The following is a 27,971-nucleotide window of genomic DNA, read 5'->3' on the forward strand; positions in this document are numbered from 1 at the left end:
TGGCATTTTTAATAGGTTTTAATGGATAACATTTTAATCCTCGGTTTCTGTACATGTATCTGTACATAGTCTAAAAAGAATTACAACAATACATGGTATATATTGTCAGACATTTTCCTTATATTTTAAGTAGGAATTTCAATTATATACTTTTTATGATTTTCCTATAAAATATGAGCACTAAGAAGTTTTGTATAGTGGTCAGGTCGATATCTTTGTAGGAAGACATCCATTTTGCCCTGTACTTTCTTCTCACAGCTTAAACCTGCAGTGAAAGACAAAAGAAGCACATGTGTTAAAATGATTATTTCTTTAATATCGTCCAACCGTCCTTTTATTTTTTTGGAAACATAATATATACACTGTGTACACATGACTGTCTCCACACACACATCAGCTCACCTAATTCTCCAGCAATCTTTGTAATTCTTTGCACAGCTGCATTAATGTCACCTACTTCAGGCACCAGTACCTCAATCTCCCCCACACAATAGTCAAAATCAGCCTTATCCAGATCCACCCGCACTGTACCTTCTTCTCTCTCCAGTATGTAGGAACAACGCTCTGTCTTGAACTCAGCGAAACAGACCATATTCAGGTCAGTCAGCCACTTTTTGTCATCAGTCGGGCAGCAGTCTGTGTCCTCGTTCTCTCTAACTTTGTCAGTTTGTTCCCTTTGTGAGGAATTTGATTCACTCCCTTCTGCAGTGTGCTCTTTTATTATCCTCCTGACCTCTGACTGAACCAGAGGGAAACTGGTTATCTCCTTGTATCTTGTGCACAAGGTCTCGGTTTCATTCACTGGTTTACTCCCTAAAACCGCAGGGCATTTCAGCTCCCACAATCCCTCTCGACATCTCAGCCAGAAATCTTTTAGCGTCAAGACAAAATCAAGAGTGTCAAAATACTGGTCTTGAAACTGTCGTTGACCAATACATTGAGCTAGGTAGAGACATAAAATAGAAACATGAACAATGTTATAATGTCAACAAACAAACAAAAATAAAACATTTGTCAGTTGACACAATTGTAGGCTATTTCCCATGTATTTACTTTTGTGTATTAAGGAGCTAAAAGTTTTGAACACACCTCCAATGTCCTTTAGTCTCCCCATAACTTCTGCATCGCATACAAATTTTCTCTCCACCTCTACAGTCATTATGCCCGATTTAATAACAAAAACAATACAGCTTAACGTCCTCCTCTTAAGTTAACAAACTACTTCACACTCTATTGGACAACTTGGTTAATGGATAAACAGCCAACTGGAAGTTCTACATCAATACATCACCGGAATACGCCTGGCTGTGACTAAATAAATCGAAACACCTAGCTAGACAGCATTTTTTGCGCTTTCAAACGCCTCCTTGGTAAACAAACGTGCTGTTTAGACAGGAACCTCATTAAGGTTTTGTTACACCGCCTGTATCAAATATCGTCTGAACCTGACAAACAGGTTTATAATACGTTGTTAATTAAGTGGAATTTACTTTAACATCACGGCTGCGACTAAAATCCAGTCAGGACAGAAATAGAGACATATCCAAAAAGACTATAAAAAACTACACGTAATGATCAATAAAAGAAGAACAGAAGGTGCGCACACATTGAGGGTCCTTCGGGTCTGTTTCATTCAGGCAGAGTTACGGATACCCTGAGTGCTGCTCGTCATCACGCGCACTGTATACGCAACAAAGTAATTTAAGCATTTATTTATTTATTATTTCGGCAAAACATGTAGGCTGCCTCACGATTTATATAACAACTTCACAGTTTTGTTATTACCATATCTAATTCGATACGCTATTATGTATATTTGCATACGTGGATACAAACACAAAACAACATTTATATGAAAGCAGACTTTTAACTTTATCTATTTTTGTACCTGTGTTTTTGCAATACGCAACAAAACGTAATATACGAGCACAACGAATAAATACATTTATTTCATTTAATAATCACATAAACATTGTCATTGTTTAAATATGTGGACACTTATAGCCGAAAAGTTTAGAGTTGAACATATTTAATTAATTGCAGAGCAACATTGTTCCAACATGCTTTTTGGTGTGTTGAATCATTTAATAAACCGTTACTGGGAGGAAGAACATTCTTGGAGAGACTGAGCAGTCAGCTTTTGGGGGAGCTGTCGTGTGTTTACTAGTGGATAGCAAGAGTGAACGAGAGAGAGAGAGAAGAGGGAGGGCGAGTGAGCGAGGGAGGGAGCGGGTGAGAGAGAAAACTTTTCAGTTTTAAAGAGCGAGAGGAAGCGTGTGCTGGAGTCCCAACCATGCAGGTAAAAGCATTAGCTAATTGCTTTAGTGTTAATTAAACGACGATGACGCTGATTTGATCAAGAAGTTGCGATCGAGGGGGCGATGCGGACCTAATCCCGTTTCTAACACGATAGATAATTTGATCCATGCCGTTTAAATGTGTATATTTAGTTGCATTTCGAGTGTTAAATTCCAAACTTTTCTGCCTCGGTCTCATTATGGCCCCACCACCCCCTCTCGCAGCTCGTTGTGTTGCGCGTCGCTCTTTTCAGGCAGCAATGCGCTTCATCCATGTTAATTACTGCGTTCCGCAGTTATTAAAACACACTTAATAACTACATTTTATAGTGAATTGCGAAGTTGTATTGGGAAACGCGAGCTATCGGGTAAGTCGAGCGCCGAGAGGGGACCGTGGGTGGCTTGTTTTTTTACACATCTGTATGTAGCAACCCAAATTCATTAATTAAATAGCTTAGTCGATGTAGGCCTCAATTTCCGCTGTGCAGCGGGCGGCGAATGTCTCCATGCCCGACCGACAGGCCACAATCAGGGGGCCAGAAACTAATCAAGCCCGAGGTTTTGCATCGGTGAGCTAAAAGCCTATTTACACAATTCAATTAGTGTATTAAACCGGACTTGGACTGCGGCGTCTCGAACGGTACGACTGTATTCGCGTGTATTATATCCTTTGAAGTTGCAAATGCGCGTTTTTGAGAAGTTTATGTGCGTTTTACGGCTTGATACGCGATACGTAATTAGTTGACCAATTTGTTGAGTGTTGTTAGCTGGGTTAGCCATGTGAAGTGCCACGAATGTTTATCGGGGGGAAAAGTGTCCTTTCGTTTTAACGTCTGCATTTATGGAAGGGATCGCGAAAATCACCCTCTTTGCCCAGATCAAAGTTGGAACAGGGTGTAATTGGGGCACCAGACTGCGGTGCTGTACACTTTAATGGGGTATTTGTCATGATTAGACTGGAGTGTGTATGAGTGTGCGCGTTAGCGAGGCAGGCTAAAGCTCTCTCCGTTTCCAATTGATACAACTGCACACGGGTCTTGCTAATTAGAATGTGGATTAATTAACGAAAACAACAAGAGTTATTGTGGCTATATGAAGACGAATTAGCTTGCATTTGAACGACAGCGTCCCGCGGTGTGTGGGTTTGTCTGTCTTTGACTTTCAGCACAAGTTGATATTACTTGTGTTGGGAATTCAGTGCATGTTTTCTGTCTAGCAGGGAAGCTAATTGGCGTGGCATTGAAGCACTGTTGGCATTTGATGTGTGTAACGTAATGGTATACTTGACTGCGAAAACAGTATCATTCTTTTGCATGCATAAGCAAAACGAAGTCGTCTGGTTTGAAATTAAGATGCTCAATTCAACCTGCTGTCGACGAATCTGTGATTTATTTATTTGGGTTATTGTTTTAAAGAGACATTACTGGCACGAGCATCTCCCAGGGGGTTTGCACCCATTATCTGTTATTTACAGCCCATGTCATATTATTCACAAGGGGCAACAACATGTTGACAAAGAGCACATTATTGTTTTACACACATCAGCATATTTTTTTACACCAGTCAAGGTCAACATACAGGCCTCCTCTGACGGTAAATAGCCCAGATTTTTCAGAATTGATATATGAATGCGTACTCGTGGTGTTCCTTTGGGTGTTATCATCTTTGATTCACATGGGACACCTTCAGTACTGTTAGATGCAGTTAAAAGCAGAAAATTATAAACAGGCCACAGTAACGGTGGTCTAGATTTGTTGTGTCTAGATGGTTCCTCCTCAAAGCAGAATGAACAGATCTGCAACACTGAATCAGATTTTAAGCCATGCACGGAGTACAATTTTAAGTGCGTAGCACAGATGTGTGGCCTATATAAATAACTAGTCTCGGTGTCAAACTTTATTAAGAACATATTTAAATAGATGAATAGGATGTGAAGTTAAAAGATATATCCAGATACTGTCTTGCATTGTTTATTTAAAGCACCTAAGTGGATTATTGGTATGATAACTTTTTTTGTTATTGGATGGTGAAATATATGACCTGATATTGGGAGTGCAAAGATATGTTGGTAGAGCCATGGGGACTTCCATCATTAAATTCTGTTGGTTTAGCTGCCACAACATGTGACATGTGTCAAGTTGTACTTAACTGCTTTAGGAGGTTCTCTCTTAGGCTTAAGCCTTTTAACTCTTTTCATAGTTTTATTTTTGTTGTTGTTTTATTTTCAGTTAACTTAGAATGATGTTCGTTCCATAAGGTTACCCGCAAAAATGTTAGTGTGAATCCTTGTTTACGTTTGAATATCGCTAGTAATCGCTACTAGATATCAACTGTACAATGTACTTTGTACTGCAAAATATACCAAAATTTGTTAAAAGTGGATACTGTCTGTTATAAGGTGTAAATAACTTTAGTTTATAGTTGGCAAATAAAAATGCTGTATTGGTTTTAAGAAATTAAAAAATATTTATATATTGTATTGTACATATGAGTTATAGATGATGATAAAACATTACTTTGCATAATTATACCACTTTGGTTTCAGGAGGAGCCAGGAGAAACGCTGGGAGGTGACAGCAACAGGGGGTCAATGTGGCTATGTCCTCTATGCCAAGAAAGTCAACCAGACCGCGCAAATCTCTCAATTCACCTTAAGGGCAAACACAGTGTGCTCCCTGCTTGCCTTGATAAGTTACTGGATATTGTAAGTATATTTACAAAGGTGGACTTCACTTTTTCCAAATTTATATATTATATTTTATATAATTATACTGTGACATTGTAAGGTTGTCAATATTTAAAATTCATGTTTATGATGTACTGACTGTTTGTTGCGGCACAGTTCTGGTTAGTTCTATCAAAACACACATAACTGCATGAAACAATAGTCAAGTAAAGTAAAATAAAATAAAAAAACAGCATCAAAAATATGAAACAAAAAAAAGTTACTACAATAACAATAATAAGTTAAGTGGCACTGCCTCTTTATGATATTTTCAAAGTAGTAAAATTTGTTGATTCATGGACAAGTAATCGTGAAACTGTGAGTTTTACAATAATGTTTTGTTTATAAAGTAAAATAATTGGTTACCCCTTTACACTCTCAAGGCTGCTCTCAAACACCCTTCCGTTGCTGAAGATGAAGAACCCAAAGCCCTTAATGATGCAGGTAAATATTATAATCCTCCCCCCAAAATTACTCCTTTAGGACTGACATTTTTGTCAAAGTAGTTCAACATTTTATCCCACCACTAAGATCCGAAGTTCCATTGTTATATATGTGACATTGCCCAAAGTGATACAAGGCTTAGGTTATGCACCAAAGAACACACAAATGACTGTTGGTGACCACCTTGCTTCAGTAGTTTCCATGCCAATGAAGCACCTGTGGTTTACTGAGAGAGACTGTTGTCCCTCGTAAATATTATGTTTTTCTACTGACGTAAAAGTGATGGTTGAAAAGAGTCCTTTATATGGGAGAGTTTATATGCATTTTTATTAAAGGGATAGTTCACCCAAAAAGGAAAATTGTGTCATAATTTACTCTCTGTATACATCTATCTGTTTTGCTGAACACAAAGGAAGATATTTGGAAGAATGTCAGTAACCAAACAGATCTCATCCCCCATTTACTGCCATAGTAGTTAAAATAAACACTATGGGAGTCAATGGGGCATGAGATCTGTTTGGTTACTGACATTCTTCCAAATATCTTTCTTTTGTGTTCAGAAGAACAAATACATTTATACAGGTTTGGAACAATCTGAGGTGCGTAAATGATAACAGACTTTTCATTTTTGAATGAACTATCCCTATAATTGATAAGGTAGTACATCAAGAGTTTTTCAACCCCTTTGTTATATTATGGATAAAACCGACATGATGTCTTCTGCATTTTAAGCTTTGCAATAGCATGCATAGTTCCATTGTTATGTATTAAAGAGATAGTCACCCAAAAATGATAATTCTGTCATTTTTTACCTACCCTTTTGTCATTTCCAACATGTATGACTTTCTTTCTTCTGCAGAACACAAAAGATATTTTTTAAAATTTTGTTGACCGAACAGCGTTGGCAGCCATTAATTGCATTGGTTTGGTGTCCATACAATAGAAGTAAATGGGTGCCACAGCTGTTCGGTTATCAACATTCTTCTAAATATATTTTTGTTCTGCGGAAGAAAGTAAGTCATACATGTTCGAAATACAAATAGGGTAATTAAATAAATGGTGACCAAATTTTTGTTTTTGGGTGAACTATCCCTTTAACACAAATGATAATGCTTTTGTTTCAAAGCCATTAAAACATGTTCAGTCATAAACTTGAAGTATTAATGTGTGAAACATTATGATACACATCAGTTTTTATTCTGTTTTAAGCCGTTAATTCTTGTTGTATTTTTCATTGATATTTTTTTTAAATCATATTATTAACAGCTAAATGTTTATTCTTATTTACATGCATTATACCTTTTAGCCGAAATGCTTACTAACTTGATTTTTATTTCCATCAATTTATCAGATGTCACATCACCGCAGATGAATTTAGAGAACACAAAGTCACCCTCAATGGCTGCCCTAAATAAGAGTGAATCTACAGATGCAGGTGACAATGATGGTTCTTCTCAGGACAAGGAGCTGGATGTAGAGCTGGAGGGTTTGAAAAATCAGGAGAATGATGCAGGGGGCCTGGAATCAGATCAAGAAAATGTGGATCAATCTGCAAAAACACCAGAGGCTTCTCTAAACAGTGGCAGTAATACAAACAGCGTCCCCTCCAAACCTGATAACCGTCCATTCAAGTGTAATGCATGTTTGGAGTCATTTCCCACAAGAACGGCTTTGAGTGTTCATTACAATTCAACCACCCATATTCAGAGAATGAGAACAGGGACAGTGAAAGAAAATGACTCGACCCCTTTCCTCGCTCGACCTTATGTCTCCAACAAACCATACCAGTGTGCCGTCTGTCGTGTCTCTTACAATCATGCCATCACCCTGGAAAGTCATTTAAAATCTGTGTTGCACCAGAGTCGCAGCAGGAGTGCCGGGAACGCTACTCCAAGTTCCACTGCGAATACAGGAAATGGAACCATGGTTACAAACTTGGCTGTGACGACCGTTGGAAGCACCGCACAGTTAGTTAACGCCTCCACCAGCAATTGTGTCACCCAAGCAAACCTGACTACATCAGCAGTAACGACCAAAGACGGAGAGCAGGTGCAGCCTCAGTTAGCGCCTTCATTACTTTCTTCTCCTGTGGCCTCTGCACAAGCGATGTCTGCTATTCTCACTCTCTTGACTTCCAGCCCAAATTCTGTCCCACACTCCATTCTTCCTTCCCTTTTTACAACTGGGGCATCTGCAACACCGGGGGCTACAACCCCGCAGCTTATACCCCAGCCTCAGATGCTTATGCCCCTAGTGTTGAATGGGCTGCAAACCCAAATCCAGGGTCAGAATTCAGACTCTCCAAACCAGCTTTTGCAGCAGGCCATGCCAGTGCTGGGTCTGAGTGCCGCACAACAGGCTCTTTTGGCCCAAAGACTCAGCGGCTTACAAAGTCAGTGGGCTGCTTTTGGCATCCCAACAACCACTACTCCACAGAATTCAGAGGAGCCCAATAACGGTGCAGACTTGAGAGTAACAAGCAAGATGAAAGTTGAGCCTTGTGATCTTGCGATGTCACTGAAATCTGAAGAGGACTGGAAAAGTGATGGTGTAAAAACAGAGTTCTGTAATAATGGTGACGACAAACCAGAGATAGTTGATGATGGCACGATGTGTGACGAAAAAGAGCAAATAAGAAGTGATGAGGAAGTTAAGACAAAAGGTGAAAAGGGAAGTGAAGAGGAAGATGCAAGCTCAAACGTAATCGAAGCATCTGGATCTCCAGTGCTTTCTGAACCAAGCCATGATCTCAGCCATAAGCATACTGTTAACAGCTCTGGTCCTGTTAACTGCACCTTTCGTAACACTAACCTTGCCTTACGATCTTCAGGCTATAGAATGGCTAAAGCATACCCCCTCTTGTCTTCAGGACGTCCTTTGCTCACTGAGTTCCAGTCCCAGGTTCTGTGGGCCTTCCTAGAGTCACGAGATGATGCTGACACATCAAGTCCACAGCGGGAGGATTGCGAAGCCCTCGGCAGGGAGGTGGGTCTAACTGGGGAGGAGGTACGCAGATGGTTCTTAGATGCCTGGCATGTCAAAGATAGAGAGAGATTAGACAGCTTTGATGATGAGAGGGACAGAAGTCTGGAGGATGAAGAAGGTAATTTAATGATTGACGAGAGTGAAGACGGACATAGCCCATCAGCTTCAGGCAGTCATGCGATTGACTTATCAAATAGTGCAGAAAAACACAGGGACAGGATTGGTAAGGCAAGCCCTAGAGAGTTGCTGTTGACATCGGATTCTGAAAATGAAGAGTTTTACACCTCTGTCATTGTGACTGATGAAGAGAGTCAAAGTAGTTCTGTAAAGGAAGAATCGGGCAGCCCTGTCAAACAACCGTTACAGGTAGAGATGACGGGTGAAAAATCCAGTTGTGGTGGAAAGGTTCTTCGTTCAACCACAGTCTTTCTCTCGGATGCCGAGGATGAGTATGATGATGAAACAAGTGCAAAGAGAAGAAAGAGAGAGAGTGAGATTGACAAAGAGGTAGAGATCAAGCAGGAGAAACAAGACATTGATCTAGATCTTCAGTTGGAGGAACAAGCAGACCCTCCAACTCCTCTTTCAATTGCAGTTGATCATCAGGGGGTTCCAACTGGGATCTTGCAACCACTGCCCCTGTCCCTTTCATTGGCACCACTTTCTGCCCAGTTATACAGCAGCCCGTATGTACTTTCGCTTCCTTCCTCAGTTATTGGGGTTGGTGTTACAGATGGAGATCGGGGTAAAGTGACAGCCTTTTCAAAAACTCGAGTAGTTACCAGAAATTCAGCAGCACTTTCTGAACCCCTTCATGCATCTGCCACCAGCACCTACCTATCTAATGGTAATGATTGTGAAGCCGCTTTGGACTTAAGCATTGGGAAAAACCACAGCTCTACTACATCACCTGGACCTACAACCAACAACCGGTCTGTACAGAAAAGTCATTTGCTTGATGGTCTTGGTCTGAGACCAGCAAATGTTGGTGTTACTGGCGATGGAGGTCTTATTGTTGTTCAGGTGAAGCCAGATTCTGCCATCGCAATCCCATCTTCCAACAACAGTACTAATCGCAATAATTTGGCTAAAACTAGCACTGTGTACATGAGGGCGGCAGAGAAAGTTAGCACACTCATGGAAAGAGAAAAAGAGAAGGAGCAAGAAAAGGAGCAAGATCAAAAGAGGCAAAAAGTACGACGCTTCAGGGACATGAGACGGTCCAGGACCATCATCCATGCCGACCAGCTGGATATTCTCTACGGATGTTATTTTAAAGATCCAAATCCGGGAAAACATGAGTTTGAACAAATATCCGAGTGGGTTAACCTTCCGAAGAAAGTGGTTCAGATCTGGTTCCAAAATATGAGGGCCAGGGAGCGAAAGGGAGAAGTTCGGTTTATCAGTGATGGCACTTTGGCGGCTGTTGGCAAACCACTAATAAAGTTCACATGGCCACTCACTAAACCCATATTCTCATCCCCGCCTAAACCAAACCCAAGCCCCTCTACTGGTTGGGCCTCTGGAAAAACCCAAACTGGAAATGTACCTCTAAAAACAGTGAAAGAGGAAGTCAAGGAACCTGTGAAAACCTCAACTCAAGGTCCAAGTAGACTAAATGAGATGCCCTCCTTCACTGTTGTGTCTACCAGTCCTTTAATAGCACACAAGATCAAAGCAGAAGCAACCCCGGTGACTATGGTTAAAATAGCTCCCAAGGCGGTAGCTACACCAGTTGCAGTTCCTCTCTTGGTCAGTGGGACTCCCGCCTCTCGATCTGCTCAGAAAAGGAAGGTGGAGTCTGATCATACAGATGAGGACGATCCTGATTACCAAGTAGAAGTTAAGTCTACCAACCGCACGGTGCCAAAATCGTCCACTACGCCAATTAACAAATCTTCTGCCCAGGCATCTCAGAAACACAATGGGCTCAAATACTGGTCCCAAAAAGGTCCGTTCAAGATAAACACTCTCTCAAGAGAACAATTAGGCCTAAGCGCCCCGCGGCCAACACCCACCATCACCACCATGCCATCCCCTGTGGCAGTTACACCACCTTCTGCTCCAAGCCAAAAAGAAACGAGTTACATACAGCAGAACTTCACCCCAAGGCGACCCAGAACTCACCTGAACGGTCTTCAGCTGTCCATTCTCCAGTCATGTTATGAGACGTGCGCTCATCCTAATGCACTGGAGTGTGAGGCGGTAGGGACAGAGCTTGGGCTTCCACTAAAGGTTGTTCAAATCTGGTTTCAAAACACACGTGCCAAGGAAAAACGCTGGAGGCTTCAACAAGAAAAGATGGTGAGAACACTGAACCTTTTACAAAACTTTTATCGTAGCGTCCATTTTATTTGCTGTCATGGCATTTTTTTATAGTCATAGTCATTTTTAATAGATAAGATAAGATGGAATGATTGATTCTTATTATCAGTTCTAGTGATTTTAATTAGTTTTTAATTTCATTAATACGTTTTAATTGGATGAAAGGGATATGGAAATTGAAAAATGAATATTCTGTTATAATTAACTCACCCTATTGTCATTTCAAACCTGTATGATTTTCTTCTGCAGAACACAAAAGGAGATATTATGAAGAATGTTGGTAACCAAACAACGGCGGTACCCATTCACATTGGTTTTTTGTCTGTATAATAGAAGTGAATGTAGGGTTACCAACATTCTTCAAAATGTATTTTTACATTTTAGTCTTTGTACGCTTTGTTTTACTGACGTCAATATCCTTTTCTTAGTTCTTCTGTAAGAAAAACAAATTTACATTATATTTTTGCTTTTCCCCTTTTACAGTCCCCTAATCCCAGTGACCCCTCTAAGAAGATAGACGTCAGCTCGAGTAGCTACCTACAATACAATGCCCTTCGAGCAAACCGTCCCATCCTTCCAAAACCTGTACAACTGACAGTTATGGAACCTTCATCATATACTGTCAACCAGTCAACAGGCCGTGAGACTTTGAGGGGCAAGTGTGATGCCTGCGGGGTTGAATTTGAATCCAGGGCTGCAGCACGTGACCACGTCTTCTCACCGCGGCATCTTGCCACCTTGAAAACCACTAACTTTGGTCAGCTTGCATCGTTGGTCAGCAATGGATCTGGGACTGGGTCTACTGGTCTTGCAACCCAGTCTTCTTCTCCATCACCAGCTAGAAACTCCAGCTAAAGAATGAATTAAAGCTGGTGCAGTTTGCGGACCCACTAGACTTGTTGGCTTTCAGTAGACAGAAGATGGGTGCTGGACTTTTAAGCTATGTTTTTCAAGCCTCTAAGATTGAAGTGGGCCCAGATTGCTCTGGCCAACTTCGCTCTCTCCTTGGATATCAGCAAGACATTGTTATGTAGAGTCTTTGCATACAGGGCTCCTTTTAATGACCTATGCCACAGCATAATTTTACTATAAATAATCTACTGAAATGATAATCATGGACATGCTAATGCTTATGTGACTATTGTCCATCTTTCACAACATCATCTCAGTTTTAGCTCCTATAATGTTGGGTAATAATGAACTGGCATTAACATAACACTTTATTTGATTGGGAGACGCACCCAAAAACTCAACCAAAGTGCTCTAGGTTGTCAATTTTCTGGTACTGTTTTTGCTGGAGCCAGGGTGGTCTTAAACATGTTTTAAAGCTTATGTAGAGGAGGCGTTTCTAAGCTGATTTATTTGAAGTCATCCTGTTAATTCAAAGCAATTTATTCTGTAAACAGAATTTTTCATTAAACGTTCAGGTTAAATTGGACGAAATGTCTAGACTGTACTAACAGTTAATGGTAATGAAATAATAAGGATGACAAATATGGCTGAGAATTGTGGAATATGAAGATTTTGGGACAGTCTCATAATTCAGACACACAAAACGAGGAAGTTAACAATGATGCTATTTTTTAAACCAAACCATCATGACAATCCTATATTCATCAGCAGAACTCTAGTTGAGAGGTAAAGATGTCAGATGGTCATTATACAGCACTTTGACCCTTTTAAAATCTCAAAAATGATTTTAAAGTTTTCTTGTTCCACATTTTGTTGTATGGCGAATTTATGATTCTTCATTTAATTAAAATGAAGTATTAATCTGCATTTCATGTTACTTTTAAAGGATTAGCATAGCACATGGACAAAAATGAATCAGACCTAGCCGCTGTGCTTGAAGCCAAAGTCTGTACTTTCCCAATTTTTTATGAATTTGTGGAACAACGAAATTATATACTTTATACCCTCTGATCGATTAAATTTGTTCTAGAATAACCCCATATTGTCAATAGAAAAACACAAAGTTCCTTTATTTATGGTAAAAGCAGAATCATTTAGGTATGGGAGAGAGTTGTCATTTTTTTCATGTTCTTTAAAGCATTTTGTGTTGCAAACTGCATGCTCATACTGAGCTGGATGAAAGTATTTTCTTCAAAACCTGCCAGGAGTGAAGGAAAGGTTCCTTAGTGGACCTGTTAACTATTCATCAGGTCAACAGGAGGTGTGATTTGAAGGACACGAAATACTAAAGATGATTTTCTTTTTTGGTTTTTATTTTGTATTTTACTGTTATTGATACTATTAATACTTTAACAAAATGCTAAACTAAAAAAAGACTTTTTTAATGAACTATATAAAGAAAATGATATTCCAAAGTTATTCTTTCTCTTGCTTTGTCTCATTAAAGAAAACCAAAAAGCATCGGATTGGAAGCGTTCATAATGCAAACCATAACGGAACTCCCTTGCCTTGACACTTTGAACTAGTCCATGGTTTAAGCATGAGCTACATTTAATTACATTTTAGAAGTCAACTTGGAACACTTGAAGTTTTTTCTTTTCAGTATATCTCAGCAAATGCAAGTTACTTTTGTTACATTTTAGTGTCAAGTTGTAGCTCATTAAATGAACATGGACTGGGTTGTAGTGCAGTGCAGGATGTGGGATCACACAGTGTTGCACTGTTCAGAGTATAAAGGTAGAAAATGGAATAATGCTTTTTATATTATCTTTTCACTTTTTCCATTGACACTTGATTATCACTTGTTATATAACTGTACTTACTATTTTTTTCAGTACTCTCATCACTGTTTTGATTACTATTGATAACGATTTTAATGGCGTCTCAAATTTAGAGATGTTATTGATATGAATATTGAACGATAATGGTGGCAGTCTTGTTATGAAAAATTAGAATACTGATTAAGCTTGTTTTCCCCTCATTTGTACCTTCATTTTGTGTTGGTTCTCATTTTTTCTTATGCAGAAAACAAATAAACTTAAATTCATTAAATAATGCTTCCATTCCTTTTATAGATAACCTCATGAATATTTCTACACATAATCAGAATTTTGGTGGCCTGATGTGGTTAAACGGGTCTCCACCGTGCATTCATAGTAGTTCCATGTCGTTGCCATTCAAGGCGGCGCGTCAGCTGCGATTGACATTAATTTCGTCGAATCACCGTCCCTGTTGTAAAGTCTACGTAGTGAGTGCAGGGAAATGCCCTGGAAAAAACTCCAATCGCAGACATAGATATGTCTAGAAGGCGTGGCTAAATGACGAAATCGTCCAATCACCACTCGGAAGTGCGCCTGCAGTGCCCTGAATTCCCGCCTACGGCTTCCATTTCTGTTCTGGAACACACGAGCTCTCGTGAAGAATACCCAGTTGGTTTTTGAAATTGTCGTCAATTGTAAACAGAGTTGTAAGACGGTTGGAAGGTGCTGACTAACCGAAATCTATTTACATTCGGGAAGAGAGTGAGTTTTCTTCGCTAGAGGACACGTAGCACTAGACGGAACGAGGCGGGCTTTTATTCCAATTTTAACTTTAGTGAGCGGCGTTTTCCGCCGTTTTTACTCCCTCCCCTGTCCCTCTCTCGCGCTCCCCCCGTGAGAGTCGCGGCCTGTAGTAGAGCCACGAGGCGCGTCGGACCATCGTAAACTAGGCGATGGCGGAGTTCGGTAACGGACTGGCAGAAGAGTCTCTGCTGGACTCGGACCCGGGTCACTCAGAACTTGAAGACCCGGGCGTCGAGGAAGAACCAGGATTAGACGAGGGTGAGGCCGCTATTGAAGATCCGGTAAGTGAAGGACGTAGTATACTCAAACATTCAGTTTCGGTTTTGTGCCGGGCGCCGATTGAAAACCAAACATAACATTTTACTTTTGCACCAAACCATAATTTTAAGGATATATGTACATTCCAAACAGAGACCCCAAATAGTCATGTGAACGCGAAACCAGTTTCGCCAGGTCGGTTTGTCCGCCATTGTGGCTCACGCAGTGCAGTAGATTTAGTGTGACATGCGTGGTGCCGGCCGCCATGTTGGCGCAACATCGGTTTGGGTTCCTCTGCGCCAGATCTTTCGACCTAGTGGGGGGAAATCTTCGTCGCAAAAAATGCGAGACGGAAGATGTAAGAGACAGGGGCGAGTGTAGGAAAGGCCGCCATTAGCCGCAGCAGCGTGGGTCCTTCCGCAGAAAAGTAGACTGCTCACGGTAAACACGCCTCTTTTTATCGGTGATGTTAGACGTTGACAGCAAGTGCGTTTTTGGTGCGCAAAAGTAAGTCGTGTTGGTGACTGCGTGTTCAGACGCGGGTCGGTTTTGGCCTTTGATATAGAATAAGCTCTTAATGGAAAATGTCTCGTTTATAATAATGCACTTAATTATTCGTTTTTGAACAGCTTCGATATGCTAACAAACGTAATCCGTTGAGGTTTCGGTGAACATTTTCTACCGGCGCTTTCCTAGCAAGTGTTAATACTGCGATACTATGATTTATTGATAAATGTACGTTGCGGATCTGTGTTGCTAATTTGGCGATTTTGGGATGGAGTTGCTGGTTTCCATGGGTGCGGTGCAATGAGGTTGGGCTGGTCCATCTCTTTTCCAATACACACTGACATTACTGGAGCAAGAGTAGGTCATGCATTTACACGCTGCATGCACGTCTCGTTTATTTCATCGAACATTGATGCTATATTAGTGGGGGTTTTAATCATTAGATTAAGGTTGGCCGTACTATTGATACCATATACTAATATCGTTGTATAAAGAAATTGGATTAAACTGCGTGAAAGGGGCCGTCACATGCGTGCCGTGTTACTTTAGACGGTCTCTCTGCCCACTGCCCTGCAATGCAGCACTGCCGAATCTATGTGCGTGCGCGTGATAGTGTGTTTGCTTTGTCATGTGTACATTGATGGGACCATGCTTAGGAGGTGGCTCTGTCTATAACATCCACAAATGTGTCTGTGTTGAAAAGCAATAAATGGCTGTTAGAAAAAGCTCAGGGTGTATCACGTGCCCATGATCAGTGCTAATAAAAATGAATATTTGGGCATTCTGGGAAATAAGTCTATTATGCATCGCAAACCTATGGATTTTCTGAGACGCCTAGTATTTACAAAGTTTTCATTAAATGTTTATTCTACATCTGGATTATATTGTTTTTTATATTCGTCTTTTCAGGAGCTGGAGGCAATAAAAGCCAGGGTGAGAGAGATGGAGGAGGAGGCAGAGAAACTGAAGGAGCTACAGAACGAGGTGGAAAAACAAATGAACCTCAGTCCTCCACCTGGTAAGTGTGACAGAATGAATGAATGAATGAATGAGGGAGGGAGATTAAGGCACAAGGAAGTCTGCACAGGAATAGTAGAGGAGAGCACGTTGCAGACAGACAGTCCTGATAAATGGGGATTGCATTAAAGGGGGAAGAATAACCAGGTACAGGATTATGAGGTCAACAGACATCATTTGTCTAGTAAAGAAAATAACCTAGATTTTGGCCGTTTAACTGTGCAGTGTTTAAGTTGCAAATTTCTGCGTAAAGTCTTACATGGTTGAACAATGATTTCTCTATTTACAGCTGGTCCTGTCATCATGTCTATTGAAGAAAAGATGGAAGCTGATGGGAGGTCTATTTACGTCGGGAATGTATGTTTCTTTATTGACATAGTTGTTAATCAGTCACAAGTCGCATTCATATATTTATGTTTTAATAATTTCCTTTGTTTTAAATTAATGATGGAAACGTCTTCGTTGCAGGTGGATTACGGTGCGACAGCAGAAGAGCTAGAGGCACATTTCCATGGCTGTGGCTCTGTAAACAGAGTCACCATCTTGTGTGACAAATTTACCGGACACCCTAAAGGGTAACTAATATAATGCATGAATAAAATTTACTTCATGTTCTTTTTGTGCAGTTGACTGACTGCTAAGAATAGACACAACAGATTTTAATGCAGTGATGCATCACTTGTTTCCACAGAGTGAACTGTGGTTATGACAAATGGATAGTTTTGAAATATGATTGTACAGTGTTGGCAGTGATTTTGTATAGTTTTTACACTTGTATATATACATATAGCAGCTAAGCAAACTGTATTTAGTCTTGATGCAATGCTATAATCAAATCTGGTATTGAACAGTGAGTCTTTTACATCACAATCCAATCTATAACCGTCTGAATTTTGATGCATGTTTCTAGATATTTACTTCATAGTAAGCATTTTAATAGTAAGCAACTTTTTTGTTCCTTTTCATTGATTAAACAAACCCCTATATTTTTCAGGTTTGCATATATAGAGTTTGCAGACAAGGAATCTGTTAGGACGGCAATGGCACTTGATGAGTCTTTATTCAGAGGAAGACAGATTAAGGTGAGACTATACATTACATGCTTATTTGCTAATAGCAATGAAACAAGTCTGCATACATGTACATTCCCAAAGGTTGAGAATGGTGTTTTAATTTTAAAAACGTTTGGCTCGAGTGGTTCATATAGTAGGGATAGTCTAGGCAAGATTATATATGTAGCAAATCTCCATAAAAGGGAAGGAAGGAGGCGGGAACCGGCAGACATTTAACAAGTTTTAATATAAATAATAACAGCCGGCGGCCCCTCACGGATGACCGCCGGCGAACAAAACATGAACAAATATAAATACAAACATAACATAAATTCGGGCCCGGTCCTCTCTCTTCGACGGTCCGGTCGCTCGTTCCTTTTATATGCTCCCATCTCCTACGTGATTCGAGGCCGGTATGCGCACAGCTGCCGCTTATTCACAATTACTCACCGGACTCGAACCACGGTCTCGCCCTGCCTACTCTACTACAATATACAATTTCTCTATATACATTTTCTGTCTGTTTCTATAGGTTGGCGCCAAGAGAACGAATCGTCCTGGCATTAGCACCACAGACCGCGGTTTTCCACGTGCTCGTTTCCGCTCACGGGGAGGAAACTTCTCGTCCCGAGCACGCTACTACAGTGGGTACACACCCCCCAGAGGCAGAGGACGGGCCTTCAGGTGAGTGCCACGACATCCAGTACACTTTACACTCACTGACACACAGGTTTTATTTTGACAGAGAGTGCTGGTGTGAAACGGTGAGGGGGAGACAGGATATGATTTTATGGCCAGTAGTAGTTAACCAGTATTCACAAGGCCCTCATATTTATTAAAGAGAGAGTGGTCATGTAGATCCTCCAGAAAGTAGATTTCTCTGTACACAGCAAAATTACGCATGGCAATGTCTGCCAAAAAGAGTTGGTGGTGCTTACGTGAACAAAAGTGGGCTTTCAAGTTTAAATGTTTTGTTGGTCGATTTGTTTTTCAAAATGTTGTTCTTGGTTTGTCTCGTCTTTTAACCTGGTTTCATTTTGAAAGTATTTTTGCCAGGTTTTATGATTGAGTTTACAACAGGACTGTGTTATAACAGCATGCAATTACTTTAAAATCCAGAGAGCTTTTACCCTATTGTTTTGTTCATATTTTTTGTTTTGTTTTTGGTTTCGCTTGTTACCTTTAAAGCATTTATTTTAAGATTTGATTTAAAATCGATTCTTGATGTACTAACTAGCATATGTAAGATGTCATCGCGTCACGTTTGCGCTACCACTAGTGTGGTATTTGGCTTCTACTCTTAGAACTTTCACATTGTATTTTAATACAACTGAGTGTCCAGTAAAACCAATCTCATTGACATATTCGGCTGTCAGACATTAAAATAAGTACATAATTGTGAATCATTAGTGCAGTATGTTTAATGCATTGCCACATCGTATGACAAAATCATCCAACACAAACATTAAAAGAGCCGTTATTTTACTAATATTCTTGTATTAGTCCCGTGCAAAGCACCCACCGCGTCCATCTGACTAACAAACTGTGCATATTTACAGAAGTATGTTCTTGAGGCTAAACCGTGACCGGTTTTGGGAACTGCTGCGGTTCTGGGAAGTCAGCTTCAGTATAGTAAATCGAATGCACTGTTTCTCCCTGCCACTCACTTGCTGCACAGAGCAGATTCAGAGAAAGACCGTCCCAAAAACGTATTCCGTTTATCTTGCAGTTTTGTCCTACAGGACTGAATTTATATGGTATTCTTTTTCACGTGTTCACCCATGAGGTGTGCACTCTGTAAAAGGTCCGGATGCTGCACCGCTCTTGCAGTTGACCTAAGCTTAGTTTGTTCCAAAGACATCATTTTATTATATTTAGTAACGTTTTCTCCCATCCCTTCTGCCGCCTTTATCTTCTATGCCTGAACTTTAATGTAATGAGAGAGACCGGAAAGACTACTTTGTAATGTGCACTCTCTGTACAAACTCCTGTGTGTCATAATGTTACAAGGGAAACTGAGGAAGAATTGCCAAAACCATTAAACACATGTCCGGTCATGGTCATCATCTCCATCCGTTGATCGTCCTGCGGTGTAAGATTATGAGCATGAAATGATCCCTTGTCCTCAACAGGTTTGAAGTCAGTAAGCTACTTCCCAGCGTAGAATCTCAAAAGATATTTTTAGAAATATGTTTCTAGTAGGGGTTGGGGTAAATTTGAGTATCACACTGATAAATTAGGACTCCTTAACATAAATTAATACCTTGTCATCATGACTGAATTGACAATTGCATACTGTCAGGTCACTGCTGGCTTCTAAATAAATAGGCACTTTAAAAGTTTGATACAACATGGATCGCAAATAAGTTTTTTGCCACACAGCCTGTTGGTCTCTGGATGGAAAGATTGATCGTGATATTTTTATGTTTAATTTTACTTTAGAAGGCAAAAAATGTCAAATAGTTTAAGCACCGTGGTAATATCTACATTTTATTTTATTAACAACCTTGCTTTTGTGACGACTGTTTGGGATCAAAATAATTTGTAAACATGTTGTCTAGAGTTAGGGCTAGATTTGATGCTAGTTTGTTTTGATCACTATCTGATTGTTTCGATAATGATAATAAACATGCTGTTTTAATACATGGTACTGATGTCAAGCACAGCTCAGAATAATTTGAAAACTATGAAAGCATATGTGGTGCAAAATTCAATTATCAATGTAATATGCAAAATGGCAATGCAGTATGTAAATTGACAATGCAATTTTGTATCTAAATATACTTTTCAAATAACGTATGTGCAACATTGGGTGCAAAATGAAAATAAAAATTCAATTATATCAATTACATTTGTAAGTTCCTACACTAGTTTTAATGTTATTTAAATTGATATTTTTAACGCTATTTAAGTTGCAAAATGAAAATGCATTCCCCGGATTGATTATATATGTTTAAGATAGTCAAGGAAAACTGTAGCAAAAAGAAAATTCTAATGTCATTTTCCCTTAATGCATTAACATTAACAGGTTGAACATTTGGGATTGCATTTTCATTTACACAGTTGAGTGGTGCAAAATTCAATGTGGACTTGAAAATGCATTTCGAGCTGACCACGCCCCCACCCTGGTACAGCGTCATTGCATGAAGGTGGAGCCAGCATCGCTAGTTACAAGCATGGATGTGCGGCTGCAAAGCTGATAAAAACATTAAATTGCATGCACACGAATTGGAGCACAAAGAAAAAATTACTTGGGTGTTTTTTTTTAAGATTAGTACGTCTCTGTAGTAGACGATAGAACTAGTAGCTACATTTCTAGAATTTCTGCCTTATCAAGCGGTGAGCTCGCCTGTTGAATGTCCCATAATCACTCGACTTTCTCATTCGAGTTTTCATCATGAACACATTCAGTATTTTGATTACTGTCTTTTTGTGTCACAATATCTTCATACAATTGTTCAGAAATGGTCGTTTTGTGAGACCACTGTTCAGTAACTGTACAGTACAATCACAAACTCGATTGTACCCTCTGTACTGTGCTTCTTTCGTGCTGGAGAAAGTGTAAGGGGAGAGATTATGCACAAATACACATAAACATTGCCAAAGTGGCGATCTGCCCTGACGAAAATTAACCTTGGTTTCTAATTCATCCAGATGCTGCATTTTAGGCTGTGACAGATCCACTGAATAACTCTATTCCCGAAGTTAAGGAAATATTGCACCACAAAAACAGTCAATATCTTAACATAATCATTGTGAAACAAAGACAACAAATACTGAACGTGTTTATGATGAAAACGTGTATGTGCAAGCGATTTAACGCTTTTATTATCTCTGCAGTCAAACGTGTTTTCAACACCTCAAAACACACACCTAACTAGCAAATAGCGACACTGGCTCCGCCTTCATGCAATGACGCTGTACCGGGGAGGGGGCGGGGTCTGCTCGAAATGCATTTTCAAATCCACATTGAATTTTGCACCACTCAACGCGCTGTGTGTAAATGAAAATGCAATCCCAAATGTTCAACCTGTGAATGTTAATGCATTAAGGGAAAATGACACAGTTTTGCTTGACTATCTTAAATATGTATTATCAATCCGGGAATGCATTTTCATTTTAATTTTGCAACTTAGAGCGTTAAAAATATCCATTTAAATAACTTATTAAAACTAGTGTAGGAACTTACAAATGTAATTTATATAATTGAATTTTTTATTTTCATTTTGCACCTAATGTTGCATATACCTTATTTGAAATGTATATTTAGATACACAATTGCATTGTCAATTTACATACTGCATTGCCATTTTGCATATTAAATTGTTAATTGAATTTTGCACCACATATGCTTCCATAGAAAACAGGCAAGTGTGGTTTATTTAGTAGGAAAGAATGGTTCTAAAAGGCAATTTTATTTCATTTTCACTCCTCTTGCATGAATAACAATGTATTCACTTCCAGAATGGAGGGTTCATTACTGCAGCCTGATATTGACCATATTAGTATCTAACCAGTAAGCAAGTTTCTGTGGCGTAAAGTACACAGGCTGTTCTTGGAGTAGGTTGTGTGAGAATGATGTGCAGTGATGGAGCGCCACTGGCTGCCTGAATGAATGCCCATGTATATCGGTGTGTGTCTGATTGGTGTGTTCTGTGATTGTTATTGTGTGTGTTTGAGTGTTTATGTCCCCACAATCTCTCCCTTACAGAGACCTCAGGAGACGCTCTTACAGAGAAAGAGAGAAAGAGGGAGAGACTGCTTTCACTATCCCCTACACTGGACACTAGACCATATAAAGCTTGACTAGAATTAACGCACACACATTTTGCTGTTGGATAATCTTCCTCAGCTTCCCTTTATATTAAATTGTATACTGCACTGGATTCCTATATATTGTTGCATTAATCACTCTTTTCAGTCAGGGGGTATACATTGCGTTTCGTACTTTGAATATGTGTATACCTGAAACATGAGTGAAAATTCTTCTATGCATAACCCTTCCATCTGTCTTCCAAAGTTGTAAGGCCCGTTAAATAACGTCAAAATGTATATCAAACATAGTTGCAAACACACACCATACCCAATAAAATTGGTGTCCGTCGTCTTAAACCAACCACAAAAAAAGAACTCACCCTCTTTTTCTCTCTCTTTTCCAGGGGCCGAGGGCGAACAACATCGTGGTACTCCCCTTACTAATACCTCCCTACCCCCTATGAACCCCCTTTATTATCACCTCATGTCCCCATAGAAAAGAATAAAGATCCCTGTCAAAAAAGGAAGGAAAAAAAGAAGAAAAAAAGAAAAAATAAAACAAAACGAAAAAAGAGCATCTCCTGGAAAGACAGACTGACTGGCCGCAGTGTGCGATTGTGTGTGCGCGTGCGTGTGGAGGTGGTGCGATCACCCTGGTAAGGTACAATATGGCCGTTGGGGAGATTTGATGGCATTTGTTTAAATTTGAGATGATGATGATGATGTAATCTCAGGCTGCAGATGTGTGTCCTTTTGTCTGGCTGTGATTTCTCTCACCAAACAGCCCCCTTCATGTTTGCACTCAACATATGCCAACTGAAAAAACAATGTTAACTTTTATTTTTATGATTGTACCGTGAAAATGTAAAAGTTCCAGTCGCAAGAATGTTGTTGTTTTCACTAAGTTGTGCTATTTGAGAATCATTTTCTATTATTTGTCTGTGCTCTCTGGAATCCCTTTCCCCAAGCACTGGTTTCTTTCCCGTTCATCCCTCATTCGGATTACCACCTTTACCTGCGGGTATTCCGATGGTGGTTTATAGTTCACCATGGTTTTTAAGTTGTATTGTTCTTGAACCATCTCCACATCATACGACTATTGTACTATGGCATGGCCTGAGCTCTTTTGAGATCTGTTTTTTTTTTATTTCTTTCTAAACTTTTTCCGTCTCATGTTGCCATACGCCATTCCCGATCATCTTTTTCTTCCTCTATTCCCAATGCTCCCCCCACCCCCTCTCTCTTGCTCTCTCTTTGTATTAGACCACTTCTTGTCGTTTCAGGTTTCAAGACCAGTGGAGGCTGACTACCCCTCCTCCCGTGGCCGCAGCACCCCCTACTGTCTCGGCGGCGTCTCTGTCTCTATCTGCTCCCGCTATGCACACTCACCCGATCCTCTCTGTGTGGGGGGGACAGGGTGACCACCGGCCCACAGCGGGAGGCATTTATTACAATAACAAGCGCTGAGCTTTCATAACATAATTACACTGAGATGCACCAGGCCCATGTTAACACAGACACACACAGCGCATACACCGCACACATTCAGAACACATATTTATGTCATGAAGGCAGAGCCGTGATAGAGCAGTGGCCGCTTAAATTGCGAGTGAGTAAGAGGGGCAGGACCAGAAAGACATTGAAGGGGAGGGTTCTTCTAGGGCCTTGTCTTTCTCAGTGCACGGTGCAGTTAGGGCCCGTTGGAGCACTAATGCGTGGGCTGCAGGTATCGGTTACTTACGGAGGGGTTCAGAGCTTTTATTTCAGGGGAGGGAGGGGGATTTGTGCGGAGAGGTTTTGTTGTGTGTTTCTTGTTTTCCTTTTTTCAGATGGGGGAAGTGGGGTGTGGAAGAAAAGAGAAAAGATGTTTTCCTTTTTTATTTTATTTTTAACCCATGAGTCTGTAATTAGAAAAAAAAATAAAAGACATTGTGTAAAAATTTCTTGGAAGTGTCTTGTATTTTTGGGTGGGAGTTGTGTCCACTGCAGTGTCTGATTTCTGTGGCACCAAAACGAGTTGCGGAAATAATTTTGTCTTTGTAATCTTGCCAGAAACAGCATTCTAAAAGTGACCGTGTACATATTTAAGTTGTTGAGTTCATTCATGATGTGTAGTTTATTGGTTTGTGTGATCATTGACAGTTAAACCTATGAAACACAAGTTTGAGGAAAATCCCTACTCAATGTTATAGTTTGCACACACATTAGGTAAGAAAAAAAAACTCTATTACATCTTTTTTCCTTTAATGAGCTCTGGGTTCTTAATTTTTTTTGTAAAGCGCATAATGATTTAACAAAACTTTAAATGTAGTTGTCACAAATTACTACACAATAAAATATAGCAAAACTCAAATGCTAATTGATCTAGTTATTACAGAAGCTGTGTAAAGCAGAAATGACAGACTCTATAAAATAAAGATCTCAAATTTATTTGAAGGTTGAAGTTACAAATCATTTTCTTCATCTGAGATTTTGTTCCTTGATATCCAGTATTCTACTTGTGTTTCCTGAAAACTGTAGAAAAAATGTGTAAGCAATTTTTCTTATTTGAAAGAACATTTAAATACAAAATTATACGTACCTTTCTTTTTAGCTTTCTTACTCATTTTCTTTTTCTTGGATTTAGGACGATCAATATCCTACAAAAAAAGTAAACCATTCAGTGAGGTTGATCATGTCTGCCATAAGGCTGCCTTTACATGCTCTCGGAAAGTCAGTAATTTCCACTTCAACCTGGAAATAATGTATGGAACACTGCTCTTTTAAAGTAGGGAAAATTCTAGAATTGTATGAATGATATAACTTGTTACATTTATATAGCGCTTTTTTTGGTAATCAAAGCGCTTTACATTGAAGGGGGGAATCTCCTCAACCACCACCTGTGTGCACTGCAGCATCCACCTGGATGATGTGACGGCAGCCATATTGCGTCAGAATGCACACCACATACCAGCTTAACTGTTTTGAAGTCTTTTTATGTGAATGTAATGATGCTGTCACTTGCTCTCAAAAGGAAGTCACAATTGGCTAATTTTACATTTATTTTGTGTTTGTTTAGTTTTCATGTTGTAGCCTGTTAACTGTCACCCGTTCTGTATACAGGACACCTACGTTTGCATCAATATTGTGCATGTAATTTCTAATCGAATCATGACAAACTATGTATCATTGGAAAGGTGCTAGAATACATATTTCTTTGGTGTTTTTTAATAATTTTTAGAAATTGATTTTAGAGAGTAATTGATTTTAGAGAGTAATTGATTATTTTCTATAAAGAGTGTGCTTAGATTTTTTGTTATCCTTTTGCGACCCGTATTTTTCAAACGTTTTTTTATCAAAGAAAAACAAACTTTTTCATTAATTTTTTACAATGAACCAATCAACATATCTTCATTTTTTTTGTGCGTGATTTTTTTTGTAATAATCAGCTACTTTTCTTTTTTCAAACAAGACAAACCGTAAGTCTGTATTCCAAAGAATTCATGAGTTACCGGCATTTTAGTTCCAATATGATATTCATGTGTAGGCTCAAAAAGGGCTCCGTCAGTTAACAGTTAAGAATAAATGGTAAACTCGAAGTCAATTTACCATGCAGGAATAAACACTGCTGTAGTGAAAGTTTAAGAAGACAACTACTGACTATCGATGCTAGTGATTGAACTGAATTTAAATATTTTATATAGGTTTACAAAAAGGTCAAATGAATGAATTGTAGGAATGACCCATATACGTTTACTCAATTACATAAATGCAAGTATAAATTGTCACAATAACATATAGAATCCTCAAAAGACATGCAGAATGATGCCAGTCCAGCTCACCTGTGCTTCTCCACCTGTCAGAGCTGTGATGTCACCAAATTGTGCAATATTATTCAGCTGTGATGACATTCCCATCAACCTCCTCTTCCTTTGCTTCTGCTCACGTGTCATATTCAGACGGATCATCATGGACTCCTCATAGTTTTTCCTTTTGAGATACATTTTCCAAAGGCAATAAGTCAGTGCCACATAAGATTTTAAGTGCATATTTACGGAGCAATTGATGCTATTTACTGTAGTCTGCACTATGTCTTTACATGACGCTTTACAGTTTATACCTGTATTGATCTTCCTTAAGCTCCCGGTCTGTCTGGAAGTCTCTGCGGTCTCTGATCTCTTCAGGAGCGTCACTGTATTGCTGCCGGAGCTCCTGGATGACAGAACTGCGGAGTGCTGCTTTCTTCCGTTTATCTACCAGATCCTTTTGCCGGTCTGCTTCTGTCATATCCCCATCTAAGTGCAGTGGGGAGAGTACGGGAATGAACATTAACCATTAACAAATTTATATGTATTTGAATGGGTCATTATTTACACATGTAATTTAATGGCATGAAGTTTTACTAAGTGAAACAAAGAAGGGGCTACAATCCCAATTAGACATTTATGTGCGATTATTCATTTTGGGGAGACAGTCAGTTTTATCCAGTGTATCTGTGACTCAGATTAGGTGTTTTTTACAACATCAAAAACCCAAGAATTTAGATTACTACAAATTTTAAATCTGGTGTGTCCTTAAAAACATGAGTATATGCTGTATTTAACATTTTTGTCTTGTACTTCCAAACTGACAGCAACTCTCAAATGTTGTATGAGAAAGTATTTTACTGACTGTCTGAACATTCTAAGTTCATCATTTAGAACATGAAAGTGTGGACAGTCACTTTAACAGCTGGAAATAAAATTTGACTGCAGTCTGAAAAGGCCTTTGTGTGTAACTGTGTGTTGTAATGATGCAGTATCAAATTGAACAACACACCATAATGCATTGGAGCAATTCGAGGAGGAACATATTTCTTCGCTGCAGGTTCATTTTTCCCAGAATCCTTTGTTTTTCCTTCTCCATCCTCATCAAATGATTCCTCAGATTCACTGAGCTGGATACGCAATACATATTGGCATTCAGGTTTAGTTCAGGATTTTCATTCAAGCAGATAACCTGTTAAAGGCATAAAAGCTTTACCTTGCTGAGCATATTCTGGGGATTAGGACGGAGGTGTAGAGGGTCATTCTCAGCTGGAACAAAAAACACCATCACATGTCAGAGATTGAATTCTTAATACATATGGCAATGACAAAAACTTTAAAGTCCAGTACTGCGATGTCAGAATAAAAACACTTACAGAGGCTGCCTGTCACAGCTGTCCGCACTAATTTATCAATCTGATACTTCAGCTTTTGATCCAAAGGACGCATCTTTTCCAGTACCTACAAAAAACAAAGAGTAATAGCGTGCACAAATAATACTTCTGTATGTAACATTTAGCATTCCAGTCCCACAGATGTATATGTTTTCACATGATGGGCTTCTTTTCTCACCGTCCTAATGGTGACCAGCCTGTGAATAGGGCTATTGTCCTTTAGACTTTCTCCCTCTGTTTTTAAACTGATCAAATGAGTTACATCTTGCAGGTAAAACAGTAAAAGATGATATCTCAAGTCCAGAAAAGACAAACCCTAGAAAAAAGACAAACAGAATTGTCACGTTCAAGGAAATTTTTCCAGCTGTACCTGTTTTTAAATTATTATAGGAAAATACCTTCGCTGTTTCAAACTCTTTCTCTCGGACTTTTGTTAACAGCTCCCGGACATGACTAGTAACAGATGCCACCTACAATAAAATCGTATCTATCAACATGACAACACACATATTTCCATTCTTATCTTTGTACAGTATGCAACCGTGATACTCAGACGCTATCCATAAGATGACATGTCTGGATGACATTTTCAAGGAAATTTTCAGGTTCTGTTAAAGTACAAACCTGTTCGGTGAGGCTGTTTAGTAGACGCACTGCAGTAGGAAGGTCATTGTCTATAAGATCCTACAAAATATGAATACGATGGGTAAGTATTTGGATATACATAATGTAGCAGAGAAGTTTACATAGTAGCCCATGTGCAAATGTATCGGTTTTGCTATTTGTATTGGCTTCCGAACAAATACAATTAAACAGCACACGATAACATCCTGTCGCGTTTTGACATTTCTACGTCTAAACCAAGAAAATACACTTTTCTTTGTAAGTAAAGAACAACTCACGTTTCCTACTGTGGTGGCCGCCATCTTTAATTCGCCAACTAGTTACGGA

General features: G+C 39.5%; 4 protein-coding genes across 9 annotated transcripts; 2 read left to right on the forward strand and 2 right to left on the reverse strand.

Annotated features, from left to right (window-relative positions):
* thtpa (thiamine triphosphatase) lies at positions 1–1,616 on the reverse strand. 3 transcript variants are annotated; one of them, XM_056738517.1, is made up of 3 exons: positions 1,090–1,616; positions 403–870; positions 1–265 (listed from the first exon to the last, which is right to left on the reverse strand). In XM_056738517.1, the coding sequence occupies exons 1-3, from the start codon at positions 1,157–1,159 to the stop codon at positions 165–167; spliced, it is 639 nt and encodes a 212-aa protein (XP_056594495.1). In that variant the 5' UTR covers positions 1,160–1,616; the 3' UTR covers positions 1–164. The 3 variants fall into 3 exon arrangements, with proteins under 3 accessions (XP_056594495.1, XP_056594497.1, XP_056594494.1); XM_056738519.1 differs by having other exon boundaries at positions 532–942; XM_056738516.1 differs by having other exon boundaries at positions 403–942.
* Positions 1,617–1,999: 383 nt separating this feature from the next.
* Positions 2,000–13,149, forward strand: zfhx2 (zinc finger homeobox 2). Of its 2 annotated transcripts, none has more exons than XM_056737593.1 (5): positions 2,000–2,299; positions 4,843–5,001; positions 5,406–5,466; positions 6,818–10,755; positions 11,260–13,149. In XM_056737593.1, the coding sequence occupies exons 1-5, from the start codon at positions 2,294–2,296 to the stop codon at positions 11,629–11,631; spliced, it is 4,536 nt and encodes a 1,511-aa protein (XP_056593571.1). In that variant the 5' UTR covers positions 2,000–2,293; the 3' UTR covers positions 11,632–13,149. The 2 variants fall into 2 exon arrangements, with proteins under 2 accessions (XP_056593571.1, XP_056593569.1); XM_056737591.1 differs by lacking the exon at positions 2,000–2,299 and adding an exon at positions 2,696–2,866.
* Positions 13,150–14,075: 926 nt separating this feature from the next.
* On the forward strand, positions 14,076–24,271 carry pabpn1 (poly(A) binding protein, nuclear 1). Of its 3 annotated transcripts, none has more exons than XM_056737595.1 (7): positions 14,076–14,533; positions 15,927–16,035; positions 16,324–16,391; positions 16,503–16,609; positions 17,029–17,116; positions 17,619–17,770; positions 23,125–24,271. In XM_056737595.1, exons 1-7 carry the CDS (start codon positions 14,402–14,404, stop codon positions 23,306–23,308), a joined length of 840 nt encoding a protein of 279 aa, XP_056593573.1. In that variant the 5' UTR covers positions 14,076–14,401; the 3' UTR covers positions 23,309–24,271. The 3 variants fall into 3 exon arrangements, with proteins under 3 accessions (XP_056593573.1, XP_056593574.1, XP_056593575.1); XM_056737596.1 differs by lacking the exon at positions 23,125–24,271 and adding an exon at positions 22,246–22,416 and having other exon boundaries at positions 14,078–14,533; XM_056737597.1 differs by lacking the exon at positions 14,076–14,533 and adding an exon at positions 14,815–14,951.
* ngdn (neuroguidin, EIF4E binding protein) lies at positions 24,255–27,952 on the reverse strand. The gene is made up of 11 exons (XM_056737594.1): positions 27,923–27,952; positions 27,645–27,704; positions 27,419–27,490; positions 27,199–27,336; positions 27,003–27,087; positions 26,843–26,895; positions 26,639–26,756; positions 25,941–26,115; positions 25,663–25,810; positions 24,423–24,480; positions 24,255–24,355 (listed from the first exon to the last, which is right to left on the reverse strand). The coding sequence occupies exons 1-11, from the start codon at positions 27,944–27,946 to the stop codon at positions 24,336–24,338; spliced, it is 951 nt and encodes a 316-aa protein (XP_056593572.1). The 5' UTR covers positions 27,947–27,952; the 3' UTR covers positions 24,255–24,335.
* Between the last annotated feature and the right edge of the window lie 19 nt (positions 27,953–27,971).

The sequence above is a fragment of the Triplophysa dalaica genome, chromosome 23, assembly GCF_015846415.1.
Source record: "Triplophysa dalaica isolate WHDGS20190420 chromosome 23, ASM1584641v1, whole genome shotgun sequence".
In the NCBI taxonomy this organism is placed as follows: Eukaryota; Metazoa; Chordata; class Actinopteri; order Cypriniformes; family Nemacheilidae; genus Triplophysa; species Triplophysa dalaica.